General features: G+C 51.0%; 8 protein-coding genes across 8 annotated transcripts; 5 read left to right on the top strand and 3 right to left on the bottom strand.

Annotated features, from left to right (window-relative positions):
• Window positions 1-636: 636 nt before the first annotated feature.
• SETTUDRAFT_36700 (uncharacterized protein) lies at window positions 637-1654 on the top strand (the record flags this gene model as incomplete). The annotated part of the gene is made up of 2 exons (XM_008023678.1): window positions 637-765; window positions 875-1654. 2 exons carry the CDS (start codon window positions 637-639, stop codon window positions 1652-1654), a joined length of 909 nt encoding a protein of 302 aa, XP_008021869.1.
• Window positions 1655-2768: 1114 nt separating this feature from the next.
• On the bottom strand, window positions 2769-4394 carry SETTUDRAFT_125758 (uncharacterized protein). Its single transcript, XM_008023787.1, has 2 exons — window positions 4308-4394; window positions 2769-4258 (listed from the first exon to the last, which is right to left on the bottom strand). Exons 1-2 carry the CDS (start codon window positions 4351-4353, stop codon window positions 3018-3020), a joined length of 1287 nt encoding a protein of 428 aa, XP_008021978.1. The 5' UTR covers window positions 4354-4394; the 3' UTR covers window positions 2769-3017.
• Window positions 4395-6482: 2088 nt separating this feature from the next.
• SETTUDRAFT_167002 (uncharacterized protein) lies at window positions 6483-6956 on the top strand. The gene has a single exon (XM_008023788.1). It carries the CDS (start codon window positions 6492-6494, stop codon window positions 6648-6650), a length of 159 nt encoding a protein of 52 aa, XP_008021979.1. The 5' UTR covers window positions 6483-6491; the 3' UTR covers window positions 6651-6956.
• A 1059-nt stretch (window positions 6957-8015) lies between these two features.
• On the top strand, window positions 8016-9094 carry SETTUDRAFT_36702 (uncharacterized protein; the record flags this gene model as incomplete). The annotated part of the gene is made up of 5 exons (XM_008023679.1): window positions 8016-8029; window positions 8168-8239; window positions 8335-8369; window positions 8425-8502; window positions 8562-9094. 5 exons carry the CDS (start codon window positions 8016-8018, stop codon window positions 9092-9094), a joined length of 732 nt encoding a protein of 243 aa, XP_008021870.1.
• Window positions 9095-10065: 971 nt separating this feature from the next.
• On the top strand, window positions 10066-11763 carry SETTUDRAFT_145519 (uncharacterized protein). The gene is made up of 5 exons (XM_008023789.1): window positions 10066-10644; window positions 10719-11069; window positions 11126-11213; window positions 11263-11334; window positions 11396-11763. The coding sequence occupies exons 1-5, from the start codon at window positions 10133-10135 to the stop codon at window positions 11708-11710; spliced, it is 1338 nt and encodes a 445-aa protein (XP_008021980.1). The 5' UTR covers window positions 10066-10132; the 3' UTR covers window positions 11711-11763.
• Window positions 11764-11824: 61 nt separating this feature from the next.
• Window positions 11825-13150, bottom strand: SETTUDRAFT_145524 (uncharacterized protein; the record flags this gene model as incomplete). The annotated part of the gene is made up of 1 exon (XM_008023790.1): window positions 11825-13150. One exon carries the CDS (start codon window positions 13148-13150, stop codon window positions 11996-11998), a length of 1155 nt encoding a protein of 384 aa, XP_008021981.1. The 3' UTR covers window positions 11825-11995.
• A 750-nt stretch (window positions 13151-13900) lies between these two features.
• Window positions 13901-15735, bottom strand: SETTUDRAFT_158679 (uncharacterized protein; the record flags this gene model as incomplete). The annotated part of the gene is made up of 5 exons (XM_008023791.1): window positions 13901-14166; window positions 14307-14911; window positions 14971-15245; window positions 15306-15493; window positions 15546-15735. 5 exons carry the CDS (start codon window positions 15733-15735, stop codon window positions 13901-13903), a joined length of 1524 nt encoding a protein of 507 aa, XP_008021982.1.
• A 1295-nt stretch (window positions 15736-17030) lies between these two features.
• SETTUDRAFT_167005 (uncharacterized protein) lies at window positions 17031-18016 on the top strand. The gene has a single exon (XM_008023792.1). The coding sequence runs from the start codon at window positions 17179-17181 to the stop codon at window positions 17911-17913; it is 735 nt and encodes a 244-aa protein (XP_008021983.1). The 5' UTR covers window positions 17031-17178; the 3' UTR covers window positions 17914-18016.
• Window positions 18017-20872: the final 2856 nt, after the last annotated feature.

Raw genomic sequence — 20872 nt, forward strand, 5'->3', positions numbered from 1 at the left:
TTCAGCAGCAGGTGCGCTATCTCCAAGAGCGGCTACGCCGGCAGCCAGAGAGCCCAACAAGCGTTGCGATACGCCAGCTTGCTAAAAGCGCTCAGCTTGCGATGCAATCAGCAACAATACTCGCAGAGGAGAATAAGAAGCTGCGTGAAGAGAACCAGCGCCAACGACAAAAGCAGGACCAGCAGCGTCAATATATCGCTTCTGGTGGGGTGCTCCAGGTCCAACAGGGTCAGCAGATAGCTGCAGAGGCAGAAAGAGTAGTTGCAGAGGTTGAGCAGGGTGATAGTAGTCAGCGACGTCAGCGCGCGCCGCCAACGTGCACAAAGTGCCACGTTCAAGGGCATACGCGGACTTCATGCAGAGCTATATAAGGAATAATATCTCTTATTTCTATCTAATATTATTGCGTTGTTGTAGAGCAATTGCGCAGAACGTTAGGTCAAGTTTGGTGGGGTGGCCGGATGACTGGTGTGGCCGGATGACTGGTGGAACACGTTAGTGTAGTGAGCTTATATAAGCGGCCCGCTCAACTTCCCCCTCTACTTCGTCTTTCCATCCATGGGTCAACTCCCAAACCAACCTTGAAAACTCGCCATACACCTTTACCCTTGACTTTTGGAGATTGGTTCACTCATCATGACGGACCAAGAGACTTTTGGTGCAAAGCACGACCTGGAAGTTTTCCGCGTTACTAGTCTTCCACGTAGCTTTTACTATATTCCCAATTTTATTAGCGCTGAGGAGGAAGCATCAATCTTACAAAAGGTATGTTCCAGTCTATCATGTTACTCCTTCACCGAGCGAGTATGATGAGTTTCGCGCCAATGGCCATGAATATTATTACTCCGCCGGCCTGCATACTCGTCGTTTGTAGCCAACGTCTGGATCCTCCAACATGCCTAACCTGTGCAAGATCCCCGCCCAAAGATGGACCCACCTCTCCCACCGACGTCTCCAAGCAATCCCCTCGACACTAACAAAAAACAACACGTTGCTCGCTTCTCCACTCCCAGCTTACCTCACCACGCCCGTTGTCGACCGCTTTAAAGCCCTAGGCATCTTTGAGCATACACCCCACCAGCAGCCAAACCACGTGCTTGTCAATGAATACAGGCCGGGCGAAGGCATCATGCCGCATGAAGATGGAGACGCATACGCGCCTGTTGTCGCGACGGTCAGTCTAGGCGCAGCATTGTGCTTGGATGTTGTACGCAAGCCAGCGAAAGCACGTGATGAGGAGGACGGCAGTAGTAATCGTAGGCGTAGTAGTAGTGAAAATGGACCTGTGGCAGCACCAGAAGACCAAATTCATGACGGCGAAGAAGAAAAGGAAGAAGCATCATCATCATCATCATCATCAACAAATGGAGAATTCAAGCTCCCCACACGCATATACCAAGAACGTCGTTCCCTGCTCGTAACAACAGGCGCCGCTTACTGCACTCTGATGCATGGCATATCAGGCATTGCAGTCGATGAGGGCTTGAACGAAGAGAGCGTAGCGAATTGGCAGTTGGTGGGAGATACAAGGACGTTGGAGGCCATGGGGGGGATGAGTGCGCGGGGTGTCAGAACTAGTTTGACGTATCGGGATGTGCTTAGGGTTAGTGCAGCAGCAAGCAAAGTTCTTGGCGGTGGCTTTCCGAGGAAGTAGTATATGTGCATAGTATTGTTTTTTGACGCACAATGTTACAAAAGCAACTTTGGAACCCAATGCCTACCATAGATAGTCATGTGGATTACCTGCTGGTGTAGTACTTTTCTTGTTTTAACCTTTTCTTTCCCACACCGACAATGAAAAAGATTGATTTTTTCTATTTACCAGTTTTGTGCAAATTCCACACATGCCTTGGCAGTCATGGATTATTTCTTTAGTATTTTAATACTTGTCTCTGTCCTGTGGTGGAAGAGCAGAATATGAACGTGAGGGTTTTGCAGTAGATGAGACTGGCCTGTGTTGATTCCATAGTTATAGGCTAGTTCTGTATCATAGTTCTAGTGTTCAGAAGAGCAATAGTGCTATTCTCAGCTGAGGCGGATAGATGATTGCACGGAGATGTTAAATTACCGTTCCTAGCCTTGCATATGGTAGTCCGGTCAGCAAAAGGATACGCTAATTTTCGTGCGGCAATTGTATCCGGGATTATGGCCATTGGGAGCGTTATATCCCTCAGTGGATTGACTAGAGGGTGGGTAATGGGGCCGGATCGACCGTTAAGTTTGACATGGAAAGCTTGGCTTGAGACGGAAAGCTTGGCTTAAGAAGAGGCTAAGAAGGGGGGCGTTAGGGCTGAGGCGAGGTCGAGGCCGAATACGACTCCCCGTGCACCGGGGAAGCCGAAAATTGAGTCACCTAGACTGCGACTCACCCGCACCACTACAACGACAGCTTTACCATCTCAATCTGGGAAAGTAAGAAATGTACATGGTGCCTTGGCTTATGCGTCTTTAATAAACGATCAACACAGTCATTGCTGGTAAAAGTAGGTGGTGCTGATGCCTGATCTTGGCGGGCATAATTTCCCAGTACACGGATAGTACAATTCCTACTCACTAAAAAGGGGGCAGCCTGAGGCTCACACATGGTGGTTTCCTATGTTGCTCTGTCTCTGTCTGTCGGTTCCACGCTCAGATAGAGGGGTGTTTTGTTATTGAAAAAAAAGAAAAACGACGTGCAGTCAGGAAAAAGGATGCAGGCCACAAACAATCGCTCTACACCTAGGCTTGTTTGCTTCCTATTTGTAGAGAGCCAAAATTGGAGAAGAGATCACACTCAGAAAGTCCATTGTAGATTTAGAAAGAGATGTAGACATTATGAATTCGTAACCATACGATGTACGCTAAGATATTGGAGGAAAAGACAAAGGTGAGATGGCTGACAAACTACTCACACACCTAGATGGGATGATAGTGCAAGATGAAGTAGTTGGACATTGCCCTATATTGTACCCTGATGTGCAGGATATGCGTGTATGTAATGAACAACATTCCCCTTTGTAGCAGGCTCATGGCCTGGCTCACTGTTGCTTGGGATCATAATGTCCGGCCATTTCGGCGTTGCCTGGGTTGGAGCCTGACCTCCTCTCGTCTGCTAGTTTTTGAGATGTCTCAGCCACAGCCGCTTGCTTCCTCTTGGAGCCAATGAAGATACAAGCAACCCATACCAACCACATAAGACCGGCAATGACACCATAGACAATTTCACCGGCACGAGAGCCATTACCGGAGCAAGTAGCGAGTTTGAGTCCAAGACCGCCGTTGATGATACCAAGGGTGACAGCGATGCGGCCGACCCAGACGTGTGCATGTGTCCACATGGTAGCACCTCCAGTTCTCTTGTAGAAAACGTGGTGCATCCAGCCCAAGGCGGGTTGGAAGAAGAGAATGGCGAAAAGGACCAAACCAATGATGGGGTGGTGGTTGCTGAGCTGGTTTGCACCGCAAGCAATGTAGATACCGAGACCGACAGCAGCGATGTAGATGACATAGGCAAAGGCTTGGAAAGCTGCGTGGATCCAGACCAGGCCCGGGAAAGAGGCTACGCGGATAAGAATGGCACCGACGGGGAAGAAGATGACGAAGGCGAGGGAAGCGAGGACTCCGTGAGCAATGATCATTGCGCGTCTGTTGGAGCCACTGGCTCTGATAGTAGTCACGCCAGTAGTGGTGCTGCCGCCATTGGGTCTGCCGCCAGCTCCGCCGGTAGTAGCTGGTGGGGTGTTGATGAGCGGGTTGACGCTGGCACCACCCTTGGCATTTGCAAAGTCCCAGGAGAAGACAGCTTCGCTGGAATGCCTGGTGATTTGGGCCGAGACATCGTCCGAGTTGAGTGGGCCGCCCGACGATTTGTAGGCGTAGATCCAGTTGCCTTTGCTCGCTGTGAAATCCATGGTGCCGCCAGACCAGCTGTTGCAATTGGAGCACTTGACGTTTGCAGTCATGACACCGTTTGATACGCCAGAGCCTTCAAGCAATTGCAGTCTGGTATTGGGGTTGGCATCCGGGGGCGAGTGACTGCTGGTGGTTCGTGGGGATATGGTGACGTTGGATCCGCTCGACGACGTGTAGACAACGAACATGTTGGAGTTGGCCATGCCGTTACCTTGGCCCAATGCAACGTACTCATATTTGCTTGGTGCTTGGATCTGGAAGAAGATGTCTCCGGTACCCGAAGAGGCAGTGCTCTGAGGAATGTTCAATTTGAAGCAGACGTCATTGGAAGGGCATACGGTGCCGACTTGGGCAGAGGCGATGGAGGCTGGGGCGAGTGAGTTGAGTGCTGGAGCAGGAGGGTGACGGGAACTGACCAAGTGCCAAAAGGCCAAGCACTGAGGACGCCGTGGCGCTTCTCATTCTATTCAATGGAAGTGTTTGGAGGGGGAAGACCGAGGGGGGCCAATGGGGATGTATATGTATGTATATGTATATATATATATGGGTATAGATATATATTCCAACAAGCGGATTGGCGGGGGAAGTGAAGGAGCCGTGCAGCCAAGATGAGAAGGGCGGGCATAAACAAAGTACTTATGTCGAGTGAGGGGATGAGGGCGAGATGTGTGTACCAAGGACACGACTAAGACGAAGCCCAAGAATGATGCTGACAAAACCGGGGCTAGGCATGCGGTTGCAGGCGCGGTACAGTGACTCGGTGAGATGGGTATACGCCAGGAACGGAGGGTGTAGCGACCGGACGAGATGTGATTTGAGGAGAAAGGCCGCGTCGCGGCGGCTTTGCGGAGACCCGTCAGCGCGCGTGCGGAAAGTGCACAGCAGAGCGGAAGAACGAGGTACGCGTCATGTCAAAGGAAAGCTGGGGTGGGGGCTTGGCCGTAGAAACAAAGGAGCAGGTGGTAGCGGGCCAATGGGGGCGCGTGTATATGCACGGCGAGGTGGGAGTGGGAAACCCCGAGGCAGGGACAGGGCTGGTGGTGAGTTTCCTTCACCACCACCACACTCGCCGCCACCCCCGGCGGCGGCTTGCGTGCAGCGCAGCGGCTGTGACTGCGTGTGAGCATGCGTGTGAGTGCGCGTCTCGTGTCGTGTCTTGGAGGATGCAGCGCCTGCATCATGATGCCCAGGACAAGCCCGCCGCCCTCCGCCCGCCTGTGCTTGGCTCCTTGGGGGACGGGCGGTGCAGTTCCCCATGGCAGCAGGACCGCTGCGACGACGCCGATGCCCGTCATGACAGCGATGGCCACGATGGCCATGACGAGCGACGCTGTGGTGGCCTCCGCCGGGCCCGCCGCAACGCCACGGTGGCTTTGTGTTTGTCTTAGTCGTGGCCGGCCGCTGCTTTGCCGGCTGTACTCCGACGTACGCGGTGGCAGTGGCTGGAGCTCCGGAGTAAGTCGCGCTCGACGCCCGAAACCACCATGGCAGCCTCAACACCATGGACACGTCGGAAGGGCCATGGACGACGGGCGACGCAGCGCTGACTGCACGCCCATGGCCAATGGCATGGCTGCAGCGGCTGTGCCGACACCGGGCCTGCGTCGCTGGTCGCTTGCTGTGACGCCGCGTCACCGTGCAGTCGAGGTGTCGGTGGACACGGAGACGGCTGTCGGGACATGCGGGTGGTTGGCGGCGGCGGCGGCGTCGTCGTCGTCGTCGTCGTCGTCGTCGTCGTCGTCGTCGATGCTGTTTCACTGCGCTGCGCTTATCCACGCCCGCCGTGGGCGTGGGTGCGTCCAACGGCTGGCTGGACATTCCGCTGCTCGCTTGTTCAGCCCTGCACCACGCACCCACCGGCCCTATTCGCGGCCTGGGCACGTCCGTGGCCAGATTTGGGGCGTTGCACAGCCCAAACTCAAATGCAAACGGCCACTTCTCGGCTGTCTTGGGCTTGAGCAATCGGTGGGGGAGCTGGCCGCCTTGCCCACGATTACAATTATGCTGTGCATCGACGTGTGTATAACGCGATCGTGCCTCGTCGCCCAGAGAACGCGCTCAGGCTTGGCGGGCCTCGACTCTGCCCCGTGACCGCCCACAATACGAGCAACCACTCCCTCCGCTACCTCTACCACCACCACCACCACCACCACCCTCACCCCCCCCCCGCCATCACCCCCATCATCATCGCCCGCGACAAAAAAAAAAAAGGCCCGCCACCTGGCCTCGCCGTCCACCTCGCTGCATTGCGCCCGCCTGTTTACCCGCCCATGTAAGTCCAACGTTTCGGTGTGTGTCTCCCCAATTCACCCGAGACTGGCTGCTGCACCCAAACTCGCACCTACACCTATACTGACTGACTTAGCGCTCCTGCAGTGACCAAGTCACAATCTCCCGAAACTAGCTTCCGCTTTGAGGCCATGAATGCGTCCCATCCCAGCTCATAGCAATTAATGCTACCTGTTGCCAGTACACCCGCCACCCCAGCGCGCCTCGTTTGCGTCCCCCGCGCCGTTAGCCTGCATCATCGTCGTCTGCCTGTTCTGCCCAAATCAACCACCACCACATGACCGCATTTAGCCTTCTCCAAATCCCACCAGATGACTCGCCTCGTCGACTGCCTGCTTGCCAAACTCACTTGCTCCCCGCCTTTGTCGACACGGCACAACGGCCTGCCGCCGAGCCTGCCGAGGCCTGCGCCTCCCAAACATGTGAAGCATGCCGTACAACAGTCATCCTTTAGTCAGGGTGCGCACTGAACCAACCTCTTCACCGTCTCTTCCTTGTCCTAGTCATATAGTAATTGATACGGCAGCCCCGGAATTCTTGACATGCCATCTTTCCACCTGTTCGCTCCCACGACGCTGATCGCAACCCTGTCGGCACAATCTGCCGGCGCTCCAATCCGCCATGTGCCCTTTGGTGATAGCATCACGGAAATTGTGTGCTGGAGTAGCGACTTCTGCCAACCTTGTTAATCTACTCAATGGGCCACTGTGCATTGGGTCGGCATCGGGTCGGTCCGAAAACACCTATAGCGACTCGGCCTATGACAGCCACCACAACCGCCATTGCGCATTTGTCGCAATCTGTTTGCCCATGACAATCAGTTGTCTGCATGCCCGCAGCAGACTCGGGCACATGGCATGCCCTTGGGCATGCATCTGCAACTTATCTAATGGCCCTGTGCAGCATAGCTAGGGCCGTAGCAGACATGATGGCAGCATTCAGCAAGCTCGTACATACCATGCCACTATTCCATCACGCCATGAGCATCGTCGTGCGCCTTTCATCTTCCATCGTCATCGTCGTGTGTATCCTTAATCTAATCATCGGGCCATTGGAATAGACATGGGAAAATGCCGATAGCTTGTGCACAGTATCCCCATGGGGCCTTGGAAACTGCTACAACACCATGATTCAAGAGCTCAATGGTGCAATGGCATTCCATGGGCAATGCGGCCTTGATCAGGCCGAGCGTCCTATTTGCGTCGTCGACCAAAACACGCGAGGTTCAATGCGAATTCTAGTCTCGGGCATTGTCTTCACCCCAGCCACTCGGGCCATGTCAAACACGCCAAAACCAAAACCGTGATACCCGACCCTCACATGAGCGTTGGAGGCGGCCAAATCTAGTACGTGGATGGTACCGAGCGAATTCACCGCGCAGACGCCAAGCAAGGCGACTAATGCTAGAGTCGGTGGTGACGGGCTGACGTGCACATGCAATATGTATATATGCGCTGCGGTAGCAGTAGGCAGAGGCGGACAAACTCAAAGTCTTACAGCCGCAGCTGAGTAATAGTAGTAGTAAATGTACATGTGTGATCCCATAGCCACATTGTGTGGCGTGCCCTTTCACTGACTAACGGACAATGTGGCTGGTCACGTGCTCGTGAACGCCAAACGCACGTGATGCTGACGCACTGACACAACGCTAAAGTCTTCGTGGGGCAACAACGCCCAAAATGTCGAGCGTCCAGACGCATCAACAAATAACAGCACCCTCGACGCGGCAACCGCTCAGCATCCCAAAGTCTTCGCACCCTTACCGTCGCATGCTCTTAGCCCATTGCCGATCATTCCGGAACACTCCCCTAGACGCCAATTTCTAGTCATCCGCCATGGGAGAATCAAGGTACGGCCACGCAAGTGGGGGGAGGGGGGTCTTTGGGCTTAGGCTCCTCCTCCCTCCCTCTTTGCCTCAACTCCCTCCTTATGCTGTGTAGACGTCGCTTCACATCCCAAGCACGCGCTGACTGTAACGATGGCGCAGACAAGAACTCGTCGCCTGGTTGAACAACCTTCTTCAGCTCAACATCACCAAAGTCGAACAATGTGGTACAGGGTACGTCGCCTGCACGGGGTGCACATGGTGCACAGTCGGGGGAGCGGCAACAGCCTCTGGACACTTGGAGGGCTGATACTGATGGTTTGATACAGAGCAGCCTTGTGCCAGGTCTTTGACAGCATATTCTGTAAGGCTCTCAACTTGCTCGTCGTCCGAGTGTCGTTAAGCCTAACAGTGTACAGATGATGTACCCATGAGCCGAGTCAAGTTCAACGCCAACACCGAGTATGCATACCTGCAGAACTTCAAGATATTACAGAGTATGTCGGATTCATAGGGGGGGGGCGCCCCTTGTCATTGCCCTGGCTGACCAAGGCAGACACGTTTGCCAAGCACCAGATCGACAAGCCGATCCGCGTCGAGTCGCTAGTCAAGTGCAAGATGCAGGACAACCTCGAGTTCCTCCAGTTTGTCAAGCAGTACTGGGACCAGCACTTCCCCGGCCACGAATACGACCCCGTCGCCCGTCGCAAGGGCCAGGCTGGCCTTGGCTCCGGAGCCGCTCCTGCATCTCGCCCTGCTGCCTCTGCCCGAAGAGCCCCGGCTGCTAGCAACACGGCTGCTCCCCGAACACGTACCCCTCTGGCCTCTGGAGGAGGAGCTGCCTCGGCCGCGCTGCGCGAAGAGAACAACGCACTCAAGGAGACGGTCACCGGCCTTGAGCGGGAGCGCGACTTTTACTTTAGCAAGCTTCGTGATATTGAGCTGTTGATCCAGCAAGCGATGGAGGCCGACCCCGAGCTCGAAAAAGACGAGGGACTGCTCAAGCAAATCCAGACGATTCTCTACTCTACCGAAGAAGGCTTCGAGATCCCACCAGAGGCCGAGGGTGTTGAGGAGGAGACGTTCTAGCCGGGCGGTGGTTCTCTTGATGCCCCGGTCAAGACGCAGAAGACAATCAGGCAGGTCATCTTGGGTGCCAAGGCATTGCTAGAGGCGTCTGGGGAGGCCCAAGCCGCCGAGGCTACTGGAGCTGCCAAAGTCAATAAGTCTGCCAACGTCGCTGGCCCTGTCCAAGTTACTGGGTATCCACAAGTCAGCGAGTTTCTGCAAGTTTCTGAATCGATGCCATCTCCAGCGCCTACGTCGTCTTATGCATTTACAGGATCTGCCTCATTCCCTTTGTGTGCCGGGTCCTCGGAGCGTGCAACGTCCTGACGAGGGAAGATTATATTTGCATTTGGAAGCGCTAGCGAGGATACCACTTTTTGGCGAGTTTACTTTGTACTGTTCAAATAAGGTTAATGGGTCGCACACCATGGCCCGCTAGGGCTAGGTGGGCGACGGTAGCACATGTGCTTGCGGACTTTATATCTCTTGCAGTTCCCCAGACGCAGTAGCATGCGCTATTTTTCGTTTCTACAATATAGAGTCGGTCTCACAATGCTCACTACTTTTGTCTTCCCCCTAGCCGCGACTGGATTGCTCTTGTGCGAGGCCGCAGAAGGCGGAGACGTGATGAGATGCAGGTGATTGCGCGGGACATGGTGCGGTACTTGGTATCAGTACTTACCCATGATCGGCCTCGTTGAGCTCTACTGCTCGCCTGCTATCCACGTCTTTACCTTCGCACACACACGCTAAACACTGGATCGAGACATGCACCACCAGCTAGTCGCCCCAATCTGGTCTGGCCAACCAACAGCCTCCGGTCAGCGCTCAGCGATGATGACGAGCAAAGGTTGAGATATGCGCCCACGTGTGCATCACCGACCCCGCATTGCAGGCTACCCCTCCCTGCGCGTTGTGGCTAGCTAACCCCGGCTGGAACATGTTGAGAGCTTGCGCGTTTATATGTACAGAGCGCGCGGTCGCTACCTCTTCAGTTGTTGCTCCTCTGTTCTACCTCTTTGCCTCTCCTGCCAAAACCTGATTGCATCTCGAGCCATCATGTCCAGCTGGACCGACTTTACCCAAGCTTTGAAGGGCATTTCGGACACGCTCCCCAAGCTCCTGGAAGCCGACGACCAGTTGAAGGCCTTTACTACCTCGAATGCCATTGACAAGCCCATGACCTTTGGCATCAAGTCGAGTGCCTCTGACAATACGCTTCTCGTCACCGTCACCAACGGCAGCGCAAAACCCAGTGTGGGAACGTCCAAGGATGCCTTGTTCACGCTGTCAGCACTCCCACAGCAATGGGAGGAGCACTTTAAGCCAGTTCCTGCTATGCCCTATCAAAGCTACTGGGGCATGTTTGGCATGAATATCAAGCAAAAAGGCATTGAGGTCATGGGCGACCAGACGGCCTTTGCCCAATGGACACATGTCTGGAGACGCGTTCTCGAACTCGCACACGACTCACATTGCGGGCCACTTCCAGAGGAAGAGCAGCCCGAGCCCGCGCAAGACTTTCTCACTGGCAAATACACTTTTCTGGAAGCTCCCGTGTGGGGTCGGTGGTACGCAGGCTTCCTTTGACCCCCGTCTTTGCATGCCAACAACCGCCATGCTGACTTTGCACTTGGACGTGAAGCAAGGTCTTTTATGAATACTCGGGTGAGGGCAAGCAAGCCATTGTGTTTTTGCATACGGCCGGAAGCGATAGCCGACAATACCATGGTGTCATGAACGACGCGAAGATGCGCAAGAAGTGCACCATGTATGCCTTTGACTTGCCTGCTCATGGCCGCAGTTTTCCCACCAAAAACGCCACGGCGCATACGAATACCGAGGATAGCTATGTTGGAATCATCGCTGCTTTTGTCAAGAAACTGGGTATTCGCCGGCCAATTATTTGCGGTGCGAGCATGGCCGGTCAAGTCTGTCTTGCCGTCGCCATTCGACATAGGGAGGTCGGTGCAATAGGCACTATTCCTCTGCAGGGGTAGGTACAAAGTCGAGCAGGGAATCGGGAAGATGTGTTTGTGCTAATGGTGGCAGCTCCGAATACCTCAATATGGAGCGTCAATGGAACGATCGTTCCCCATATGTTAACCAGGCCTTGTACAATCCCGAGTGGGTGTATGGTGTACGTGACAACATGTCTGGCTTGGAGGGTTGTCACTGACGCACTGTAGATGATGTCGCCCACTGCGCCTCGAGCAAATAAGCAACTTATATGGCACTTGTACAGTGCGCAAGCCTACGGTGTAAGTTTCAACACGATCATCTTCTTACATACTATCTGTTTGGATACTGAAACTGGTACAGATCTTCCATGGCGACCTCGACTTTTACTTTGGCGGCTGGGACGGCCGATCCCGCGTCGCGTCCATCGACACACAGAGCTGTCCCGTGTACATGCTCACGGGCGAATACGACTGGTCCAATACGCCCGACATGTCGCAGAAGACGGCGGACAAGATACCTGGTGGAATGCACAAGGCGATGCCGGGCCTGGGGCATTTCCCCGCAACAGAGAACCCGGCAAAGTTTGTGCCGCACTTGATTGAGGCGATTGATCACATCCAGAAGATTCGCTCGAAGAATATGAGTAACATGAGGCTGGGCGATGGAACGGATTAAGGCGTCTGCATCATCCAGTTGGGCTACTGCAGGATGTGGCCAGTGCATAGACTACATAGCAAGAAACAGAATCATTGCTTGTACGCGTGCATGGACAATTATACTAGTGGTTTCGCTAGGGGTATCATTCATTAAGCTATGCTTGCCATGTCAATGCGCCATTATTCAATACCCTCAACTCCCGCCCATGGATGATGAAAGCGCAACACATGCCACTGCCGAACAAAAAGAAGAAAAAAGAAAACAAAACATGTCTACATGCAGGAAAGATGGCGATTCCAACGCCTACCTGATCTTCTCAATCCGCTTCTTTGCAATCTTGACCTTGCCATCCACTCGCTCTATGTCCTCTTCAAACAAGCCGAGGAGCGCATCCTGCTCGACAAGCTCAGCGTTGATTTGCACACCCATTTCCTTCATCCGGCGCACAACCGTCGTTAGGTCGACTAGATCCTCGTCTTGCTCTTGGATGATTTGTCGCTGTAGTTGCAACACGCCCTCATTGTCTAGTTCCCTTGTTCGATCCGTTTCCTGCGCGGGGGCCCCCAGTACGCGGCGAGACGAGGGCTTGGACGACGTCCCGGCACCCTTGAAAAGTCCTGCTTTCTGCGACTCGGTAACGGCGGCCGACGACGTGAATGGTGTGGCCGACGAGCCCGAGCCCGAAATGGCCGCCTTGACGGCCATGCTATTGAGCACCGATTCCAGGCCGTCGCGCTCCTTGCGGAGCCCGCTTACTACATCTCGTCGTCGACGCAGCTCGCCCTGTCCTAATTTCTCGCCACTCCACTCGTCTGCACTGCCCCCACTCAGGCGCGTTAGCCCCTCGTCTAGGGCTGAGATGAGGGTGCTCGCTCTGACGAGGCTCTTCTTCGCGTTCGCCGCCGCTTCGTGCTGCGCAGTCGCGGCAGTCGCTTGTTCGCGCTTCGTCAGCCAGCGCCTTGCGTCTTGCAGATTGCTCTTGAGCTCTCCATGCTTGTCCAGCCAGTCTGAATTATCCCGCACTCTGTCCCTTCCAAACTGCGAGCCCGGCAGACCGCTGGCCCTTTTCCCGTTGCTCGCCTCTTTATCACCCAGGCCCAGAAACGCCTTGTAAGCTTTGGAGACGCGCCACCGCCCGTCTTCGGCTGTCTCGATGGCGCGCAGGTAGGCCTCGAGGCCGGCTCGACGCTTCTCAATGGCCTCAGGCGAGCTGGCAGTGCTGCCTAAGCCGAGGAAGCCACCCAGCCACGACTTTGGGGGCAGCGGTGCAGGCGGCGCAGATGCAACTTCGGAGCGCAGCGCGCTGTCGAGGGCGCAAAAGTCAGAGTAGCGTTTCGAAGTTGTGGTTGCTGCGCGGGGAAAGGGATGCTCGATCTTGACCGTGTAGGATATGTAGGCCTTGGCGTTCTCGGGCGTCTCTTGCCGGGTTGTGGGAATGGAGAGTTTGAGTGACGGCATCGTGGTGAAGAGGTGCGAGTTTGACAGGGCGAAAAAGGATGTTGTCGGCAAGAGGGGGCCGTGTGGCTGGCACGCGCAGGCAGGTGACGCCGGTAATAGTACTTCCACTTGCGTGTGGTCGCGTGCGCCGATGGCTGCCGAATGCAAAACCTGGAGTTTGCTTAGTGCGCGCGACTCGGTCGAGGGCAGACTCGAGCTGCAGGCAGAAGCGCAGTGAGATGAAATAGTTCCAGCAACAGAAACTGGGGCGCAACATGGCGGCTTCGCAGGGGCGTTGACGTCGTTGGGTGAAGCCGCGGCACGCTAGCGCCACGTGCGTTGCCGACTAGTCTTCAACACCACGACGGCACGGCATCGTGAAGTTCCTTTGGACAGCCTGCAGGCATCCGTCATGTGATGTGGCGGAGGATTCGCAGGCGAATATGGAGATTCGAGTTGCGCTTGAGTCCTCCGAGATGGAATACAACCAGCAACTGCCCTAGAAAAGCAATGAGATCAAGCCTCCTGCACATGCAGCGAACCGAGTTCCGACTGCGTATCCCTCACGTGACCTGCTCTCATCAGCGCACTCTACTTTGACCTCACTCCTGTGTCCACGAGTCTAGTGACCGTTCACAAATCAAATTACATATCCTTATCGACACGGGTTTCTCTCTACTTCTTCTATCCACGTTTTATCTCTTTTTCCCTCTGTGGAGACAGGGGGGAGGTGTACATTTGGCCAATATAGCATGGCAACACGACACAGCACTAGGTCATATACCTATATCCAGCCATGATCTTCATGCCCTCCTCGAGATTCACACCCTCAGTGGCGGCAGTCTGCTCCGCAACATCACCGTGAACAACCCATGTATCGATGCCCTCGTCCAGCCTCTTGTTTAGTCGGATGAGCATGGCTCTGAAAATGAGACATCCAATAATCGTCACACCAAACATGGCTGTCACTACACCGTAGCTGTTCCTGTATCCATTGTCCGTCATATTCCACACATAAGAGCCACAGATGTTTCCAACTGGCCATTGGGTTAGCCGTTGACGAAATTCTTTTTGGAGTATTCCGAGTGAGTACCGTGCGGGAGTAGCGAATTTTACCACGCAGTAGGCTCCATTACTCAAGGATCTATACAACATTGGAAGTGGGGAGTATACGTACTTTGACTGAGAGCATTGATCATAGCAATCGCTACGGCCCTCTTGGCCGGTGGTCGTGGGAATGAGGATGATATCCACGAGTACACCACGATAAAACCAGCGTAACTCGAGCTTTGCAAAAACAACGCCACGTAGCGTGCTGCTGTATTCGAAGTTGCCATGGAGATGATAAATCCGACGATGCCAACGAGGACCGGTCCAATGATGTGCCAGCAGCGTTCCTGCTGGCGATCCGAGTGCCATGCGTTCACTAGACTGACGAAACACGACAAGATCCACGGAGGGGCACTTAGTAGGAGCGTCTCGGTTTTCCCAAAATTCAGCGTCTTTGTAAGTGATGGAAAATAGCTGTTAAACGAGAGGCCCAAGACATAGGCAATGAAGGTGATTGACAAGACGTAGATTTTGACATCCTTGACAGCCATGAAGAGGCCGGCAAAGGCTGATTGCTCCTCGGAATCTTTGTCAGCTTCGCCAACATCTTCAGTCATGCGCAGGACAGCAACAGCGCGCTCTTCTTCGGTGAAACCGCGCGTGTTGTGCGGCAAATCCGGAAGAATGAATGCAGCAGCTATGGCTATGGCCATGGTAGCAGCTCCTTCAACCCTATTATCGGTGTCACAATGCTGAACCCAAACATGCATGGTGTTGAAAAGCATACGTACCAGTATAGCCAGCGCCAGGCTTCGTGACCGAGAGTGCCTTCCATGTTGCCCAAGACAGCTGCGCCGACTAGGGACGAGAAAGCGTTGGAGATGAGATTGCCGCAGAATAATATGGCATTCCGCAGGGCAAGCTCACGACGAGTATACCACTTTGACAGGATCAGCAAGGCTCCTGGTAGGAAAGCGGCTTCCACAAATCCGATGCAAAAGCGAATCGCAACCATGCCTCCGAAGCTATTGACATTGCCACTCAATGTGCTTATCATTCCCCAGAGCTACCATTCAATATGATCAGTAAAGGTATCATGTGAAGAAAAAAGACGCGGCTTCCATACCAGCATGACTGCAGCAATGTAGATTGATGGGCGAGAAATCACGTTGATGATCATATTTGATGGGACCTGCATCAAGATGTAGCCAACATAGAGGATACTGAGGCACGTCGAGTATTGTGTAGGACTAAGGCCGAGGTCTTCTTCTAGCCCACCCAGACGTGCTGCGGCAATGTTGTTTCGGTCGAGATCTGATGGGCTGAGTGTGAGTGTTGGGTTTCAAAAACGCAAAGGGCTGCTTACAGTTCATGATGTAGATCAAGACGAACAACGAGCATCTCGCGTCCAGCTTGCGCTTCAGTGACTTCTCAACCTGCATTCTCTTCTCAGGACTGAGATTCGCGGCGATTCCCCCAGGTTTTGTGCGGTGCTCCGACAGCTGGGCCGTCGCGTCATGGGCGGATATCTTCTCATCCTCGTACCGTGTCGACATTCTGCTGGAGCTTTTCCCGTATCGTTGAGCAAAAGGCGATGACCATCCAGCGACAGATTTAGGGAATTTCCTCTTATTATACGTGCACCTGGAGATTGGGGCTCCAGCCGACTCCACTGCGGGCCTCCATACTATCCCACCTTACCCCACTAAACTTGGCTTCAACCAGATACCGTTACATGCCCAAGGAGCCTGCATCGCGCATCGGCCATACCGAGTTTTCTTGACACTGACAGCATTCTGACCATTGAGCGCCCCAGCCAAGCGGGCGCCAGTGGCGAAAGCTTGATACTGCTGCAAACACCCCCTCCAAAAGAGAATATCCCCCCGCACTATCCATGGCTGTGTGTAGAACAGTGCCATTTCCTGCTCGACGACAAGGGAATGCAAGCGGTGTGTTCATCCCCCACACTGGGCAGAGTTCCCGATACGAGCAAGGCTCTTTAGCCACGCCATGGCAGCGCTTAGCCAGAGCTTGTGACCGGCTATGGTCGGCGTCGGCCAGCAACAGTGCGAATGACCCTCGATTCGGTGTTGCGATTCCGATTGCCCCTCCAATGAGCAGGACACTGAGCGCCGGCATCTGCATAGCTCAAAAGCCGATGTGGATGCGACATCCGAGGGTCGCCTCGTTTCCACTTGGTTACGCGATAGGCGATTCAGTGAGTCCGTATTCGCGTAAATAAAACTGGGGCACATGGCCCGCCTGCAGAGTGGTGGTGGGAGTCGGTTGTGTATGTAAGAGGCTGGGGTGAAAATTGTGCGGAGGACTGAGCCGACGCTTTTCCCAGAAGGACGCTACTTAGTGATTTTGCATGTCGACGGCATTGGCATTTCCTTGGACATTCGCTTGAGCCGCATATTTACCGCCTGCATCCAGGATCAACGCGGGAACTGGATTCGTCGGCCCAAGTCGCCGCGGGATCATCAAGGCAAAGTTCGGAACGGTTAAGTAGCGGCTCGTGTAACTGAAATGCATCTGGCACGCGTGGGGTGGGTTATGCTGTCTACCGGCTTCTGCTAAGCCTGAGTAGGCATAGTAGCTTCTGTTTGTTGAGGTTGTTTGTTGGTGATTTCAACGTACTGACGTAGCGTCTTTCTGCTACCTCATTACTACAAACACATCCACGACTACTTCTTTGTCTTCTACTTCTCTCTTTTCACATTGTACTCATGGGAAGACTTAGCAGATGGGTGAAGAAAGGTCCAAATTACAGATTGAGCCACGAACAGCAACATACACACCAGCCCCCATTCCTCCCCTCAACCCGCCACCCTCTTACCCCAATCTTTATAGATGCACCCGCCTCACTCTTTTTTCAACTGCCTCAGGATATCCGGAGCTTTACACTTAGCACGGCCTTCGGCGCGCGTACCCTGCATATCGACATCAAACGGCATGACGAGGGTTGGAAATGGAGAGGCGCTGTTTGTTACAGAAACATGCCAGAGCTGCCACCCGCGCCATACGGTTGGCTTGGTCCTTGGAGCGATCCATGTATGAATATCGTTCATGAGCAGAATGGAAAACTCTCGAAGGGGTATAACATTGGCATAATGGGGTTTCTGTTGTCATGCAAACAGGCCTACGCCGAAGGCATGCATGTTCTGTTCTCTGAGAACTGTATCAACATCCAAAGCGAGTCCCTGCTCCTTCACCTTCCGCAGCTCATCACGTTCAATCGGCTCGCATCGATCACTTCCCTCGAGGTTGTCATCACGGCACATCGTGTACAGAAGGAAGATGAGAAGGCATACTTCAACTGGGATCACCTAAAACCCATCCTAGACAATATTTCCACACACTGCCATCACCTCCGCAGCCTTTGCCTATCTTTCATGTTCGCTGATGGCAGCCATGGGATACTCGACAGCCCAGCACTGTCCTGGATCGACACCTTCCATAATTCCATGCAGTTACGCAAAATGAGGATTGAGCTGCCTACTCAAGCCTATTGGACCGCAAGACACTGTTGGCCCGAGAGCCATTGTCAGTCGATGGAGAGCTATCCGCTTGAAGATGCAATCAACGGAGCGCTGTCAGAGTGGTTATGGCGGTCTTTGGATGACGAAAAGCCTATAGTACAGATTAGGTCTACTGAACGCTATCCGTATCCTCCGCTAAAACTACCCGTGGCTGAAAACTGGAATATGAACCTGGAGAGCTCAGGTTACTGAATTGCTGAGGGTGACCAAGGACCAATCAATCCACGAGTGTGCTTTTAGGTAGCCTTTCATTGTATACGCATAGGTATAAAGTATAATAGTATTACCTTATCACACTACTAGATTAGTTCATTGTAGCTAATAACATACAATTCTCAAGTTCAACGCGAAGGGAGAGGGGTATCACTTCTAATATAAAATAACAAATATAAATAGGCTTTTATTACATACTATAGAGGAAAACAGTAGATAGAAACCTAGTTTAAGTAATCTTTTTATTAGATTACTACTTAAGTAAAGTACTTAAGTAAGTAGGCTATATATATTATAAGCTTAAGACTAGATTTAGTATAATAGCTTACATAATATATAATATAATTACTAAAAGCGCTTAGTAAGGCTATATATAACTACTTAATATACTCTTGATATAAGCTTTTCTACTATAAGAACTTATAGTGTTGTGGAGTGTTATTCACTTCTAGCTACGCGGGTGCTATGTGGCTATATAGGTTCTATTACAAGTAGTGTAATAGTTATTCTAACTATTACTAAAGTATATAAGCTTATATTCTAATAGGTGTTTAGAGAATATATATATATATATATATTTTATATTAATGTTATCTATCTTCTTACTATTTCCTCCACTCTCTAGTTGTATACCTGTCTCCTAGTACTATCTAACTACCTTCTAGCTACTAGGATATACCTCCTAGTTGGTCTACTACAATAGTGGTAAGCTTTATAATATAGTAGGTTATATAATACTACTACTTATATATAAACTTAGTATTAGCTACCACTTATAATAGTAAAGCTATTATACTTTAATTTTAAGCTATTAAACTTAATTACTATAGCTTATCTTAAAAGTTACTATGAACTTTTTTTTATTAACTACTAAAAGTAGATTTTAGCTTTTATTAGTAGTTATATGATTTTTAAAATTATTTTTCAAGTTATATATACTTAGAATAAGTTTATATAAGATACTTTGTTTAATTTATATTACTAGAATAAAATAATTACTGACTATGAGTAACGTATTCCATCACCAAGCAGGCCACATCACCAAGTGTGCCACTTTTTCTTAGCATCACGAACTTTATATATAAAAACTTAGATTACTCTATACTAGCTATAGATGCTTTATATAACTTACTTGTATCTAAAAAAGAATCTTTTTCTACATCTTTCTAGCACGTATAAGAGTTATAGCCTATCCTCTTATAGGTTCTATAGTGCTATTAACCTAGTAGGGCCCTTTCTTAACTACCCTTACTACGTGCCTTCTTTAATGTCGTATAACTAGCAGAACCACTTTTAGCTACCTGCGATGCCTTTACACTAAAGTCTAGTGTCCCACCTATCTAAATTCGCTTTCTTTTGCGCTCTTAGCGCTTTATCACTGCTACTAATTGCTCTTTAAGCTCTCTTACGTGGGCCTTTATAAGCACATTCTTATATAGCATCTCTTTAGCCCCTTTAATAAGCTTTAAAAAGCCTTTTTATATAGTAGTTAGCAATTGTATAAAAGACTCTTTTATAAGCTTAAATTATAACCTAAATTTATACAAATTACTTAGTATTCTTAATATCTAAGGTATTTCTAGCTAAGCTTCTTATAGTAGAGTATAAAGGCGTACGTTAAGGCGATTAATAACTCTCTACGCGTTAATAAGGACTAGCCCTACTACCTTAAAGGCCTTTTTATAGTAATTAGATGTGAACACGATAAAAAACGCATCTTAAAAGGCTAGAAAGAAGCGCTCCTTATTAAAAGGCTAAATATAGTAGCGTGCTAAGTCTTATACACGTTAAGAGTACTTCTACTTAAAAGGTAAAAAGTAGATAATATTAAGTAGCTAAAGTATATGTAATAAATAAGTAGGTATATAGAGGGTAAGGATCTTTTATATAAGGTAGTAATTCTTAAATTCTTAGTTAAGGTAGCTTTTATAGCTATTAAGGATAAGTAGCCTATATAACCCTACCTAACGCGTCTTTATATGCTCGTTAAAGTGCTTTAACTACGCAAGACTAAGCTTATTATTCGTCTAGCTATTCTTTAATACTAAAAGCTTCTAGTTATATAGTATATTTGCTTTTTCGTACTATATAGAGATATAGACGCATCCTTTGTAGATAATAAATAGCAAAGTAGCGTATCCTGCAGCGCAGATGCTCTAGATGACTATAACCCACTCGCGATTGCCTAGCTGCGTGAGAGTAGGCCTCGTACAACGCTCTACGCCTGTGACTGCCTTTATTAAGCTAATTACGCCTATCTAAAAGCTAGTTTTATTAAAGTTATAGATATTATCTAAATAAACTCTATACTTCTTAACTATCTCTTATACGAGCTTAAACCACGCGTTAATAATCTCTAGATCCTCGTATTAAGTTCTCTAATAATCCTTTATATGACTAAAGGCTATTATAAGCTTGTCTATACAAGTAATAAACTACTCTACCTAGCATTTGCCTAAAGGCTCGCCATCTCGTTCGCGTAGTAGTTTCTCCACTATATCTACTACTTTACATAGATAGAGGGCAAATTCTCGCAAGTCTAGGTCAAGAATATATTGTATAATAGTTTACTCTTTAGACTTAGTTAGCTTCTAGCAATTTAGCTATGTTGTAGGTTAAAAAGTGATTCCTTAAAGCTACTAAGAGATCTACTGATAATAGACGTTATTGTAAGGGGCTGCGCTCTGGGGAGCAATCGCGAGGTATACAAGAGGTTGTATTCGATAGAGAGCTATAGAGTCTACTTGCGTGGTGTTTATTTACTTGTCGGAGAAAGGTTGCACCGAGTGTCTGAGCGCGTCGTCTGGGCGCCGCTCAGGCCTCGCACAGATGCCAGGTTGCAGAGTAAGACCTGGCGTCTGCTGCTTGACCGAGATTCCATCGAGGAGCTATCCCAAAGGGCGTTCAGCCCGTTACAATACCCCCCTCCTTAGGGTGG

This window comes from Exserohilum turcica (assembly GCF_000359705.1).
Source record: "Exserohilum turcica Et28A unplaced genomic scaffold SETTUscaffold_11, whole genome shotgun sequence".
NCBI classification, from domain to species: domain Eukaryota; kingdom Fungi; phylum Ascomycota; class Dothideomycetes; order Pleosporales; family Pleosporaceae; genus Exserohilum; species Exserohilum turcicum.

Excerpts from the sequence above, each read along its gene's own strand:
- SETTUDRAFT_125758 (XM_008023787.1), bottom strand. The coding sequence starts at position 4,353 with ATGAGAAGCGCCACGGCGTCCTCAGTGCTTGGCCTTTTGGCACTTG. Across the intron at positions 4,259-4,307 it reads GCTTGGCCTTTTGGCACTTG|CCTCCATCGCCTCTGCCCAA; the intron begins GTCAGTTCCCGT and ends CACTCGCCCCAG.
- SETTUDRAFT_167005 (XM_008023792.1), top strand. The coding sequence starts at position 17,179 with ATGCCAGAGCTGCCACCCGCGCCATACGGTTGGCTTGGTCCTTGGAGC.
- SETTUDRAFT_145519 (XM_008023789.1), top strand. The coding sequence starts at position 10,133 with ATGTCCAGCTGGACCGACTTTACCCAAGCTTTGAAGGGCATTTCGGAC. Across the intron at positions 10,645-10,718 it reads GCTCCCGTGTGGGGTCGGTG|CAAGGTCTTTTATGAATACT; the intron begins GTACGCAGGCTT and ends TTGGACGTGAAG. Across the intron at positions 11,214-11,262 it reads ATCCCGAGTGGGTGTATGGT|ATGATGTCGCCCACTGCGCC; the intron begins GTACGTGACAAC and ends GACGCACTGTAG.
- SETTUDRAFT_167002 (XM_008023788.1), top strand. The coding sequence starts at position 6,492 with ATGACTCGCCTCGTCGACTGCCTGCTTGCCAAACTCACTTGCTCCCCG.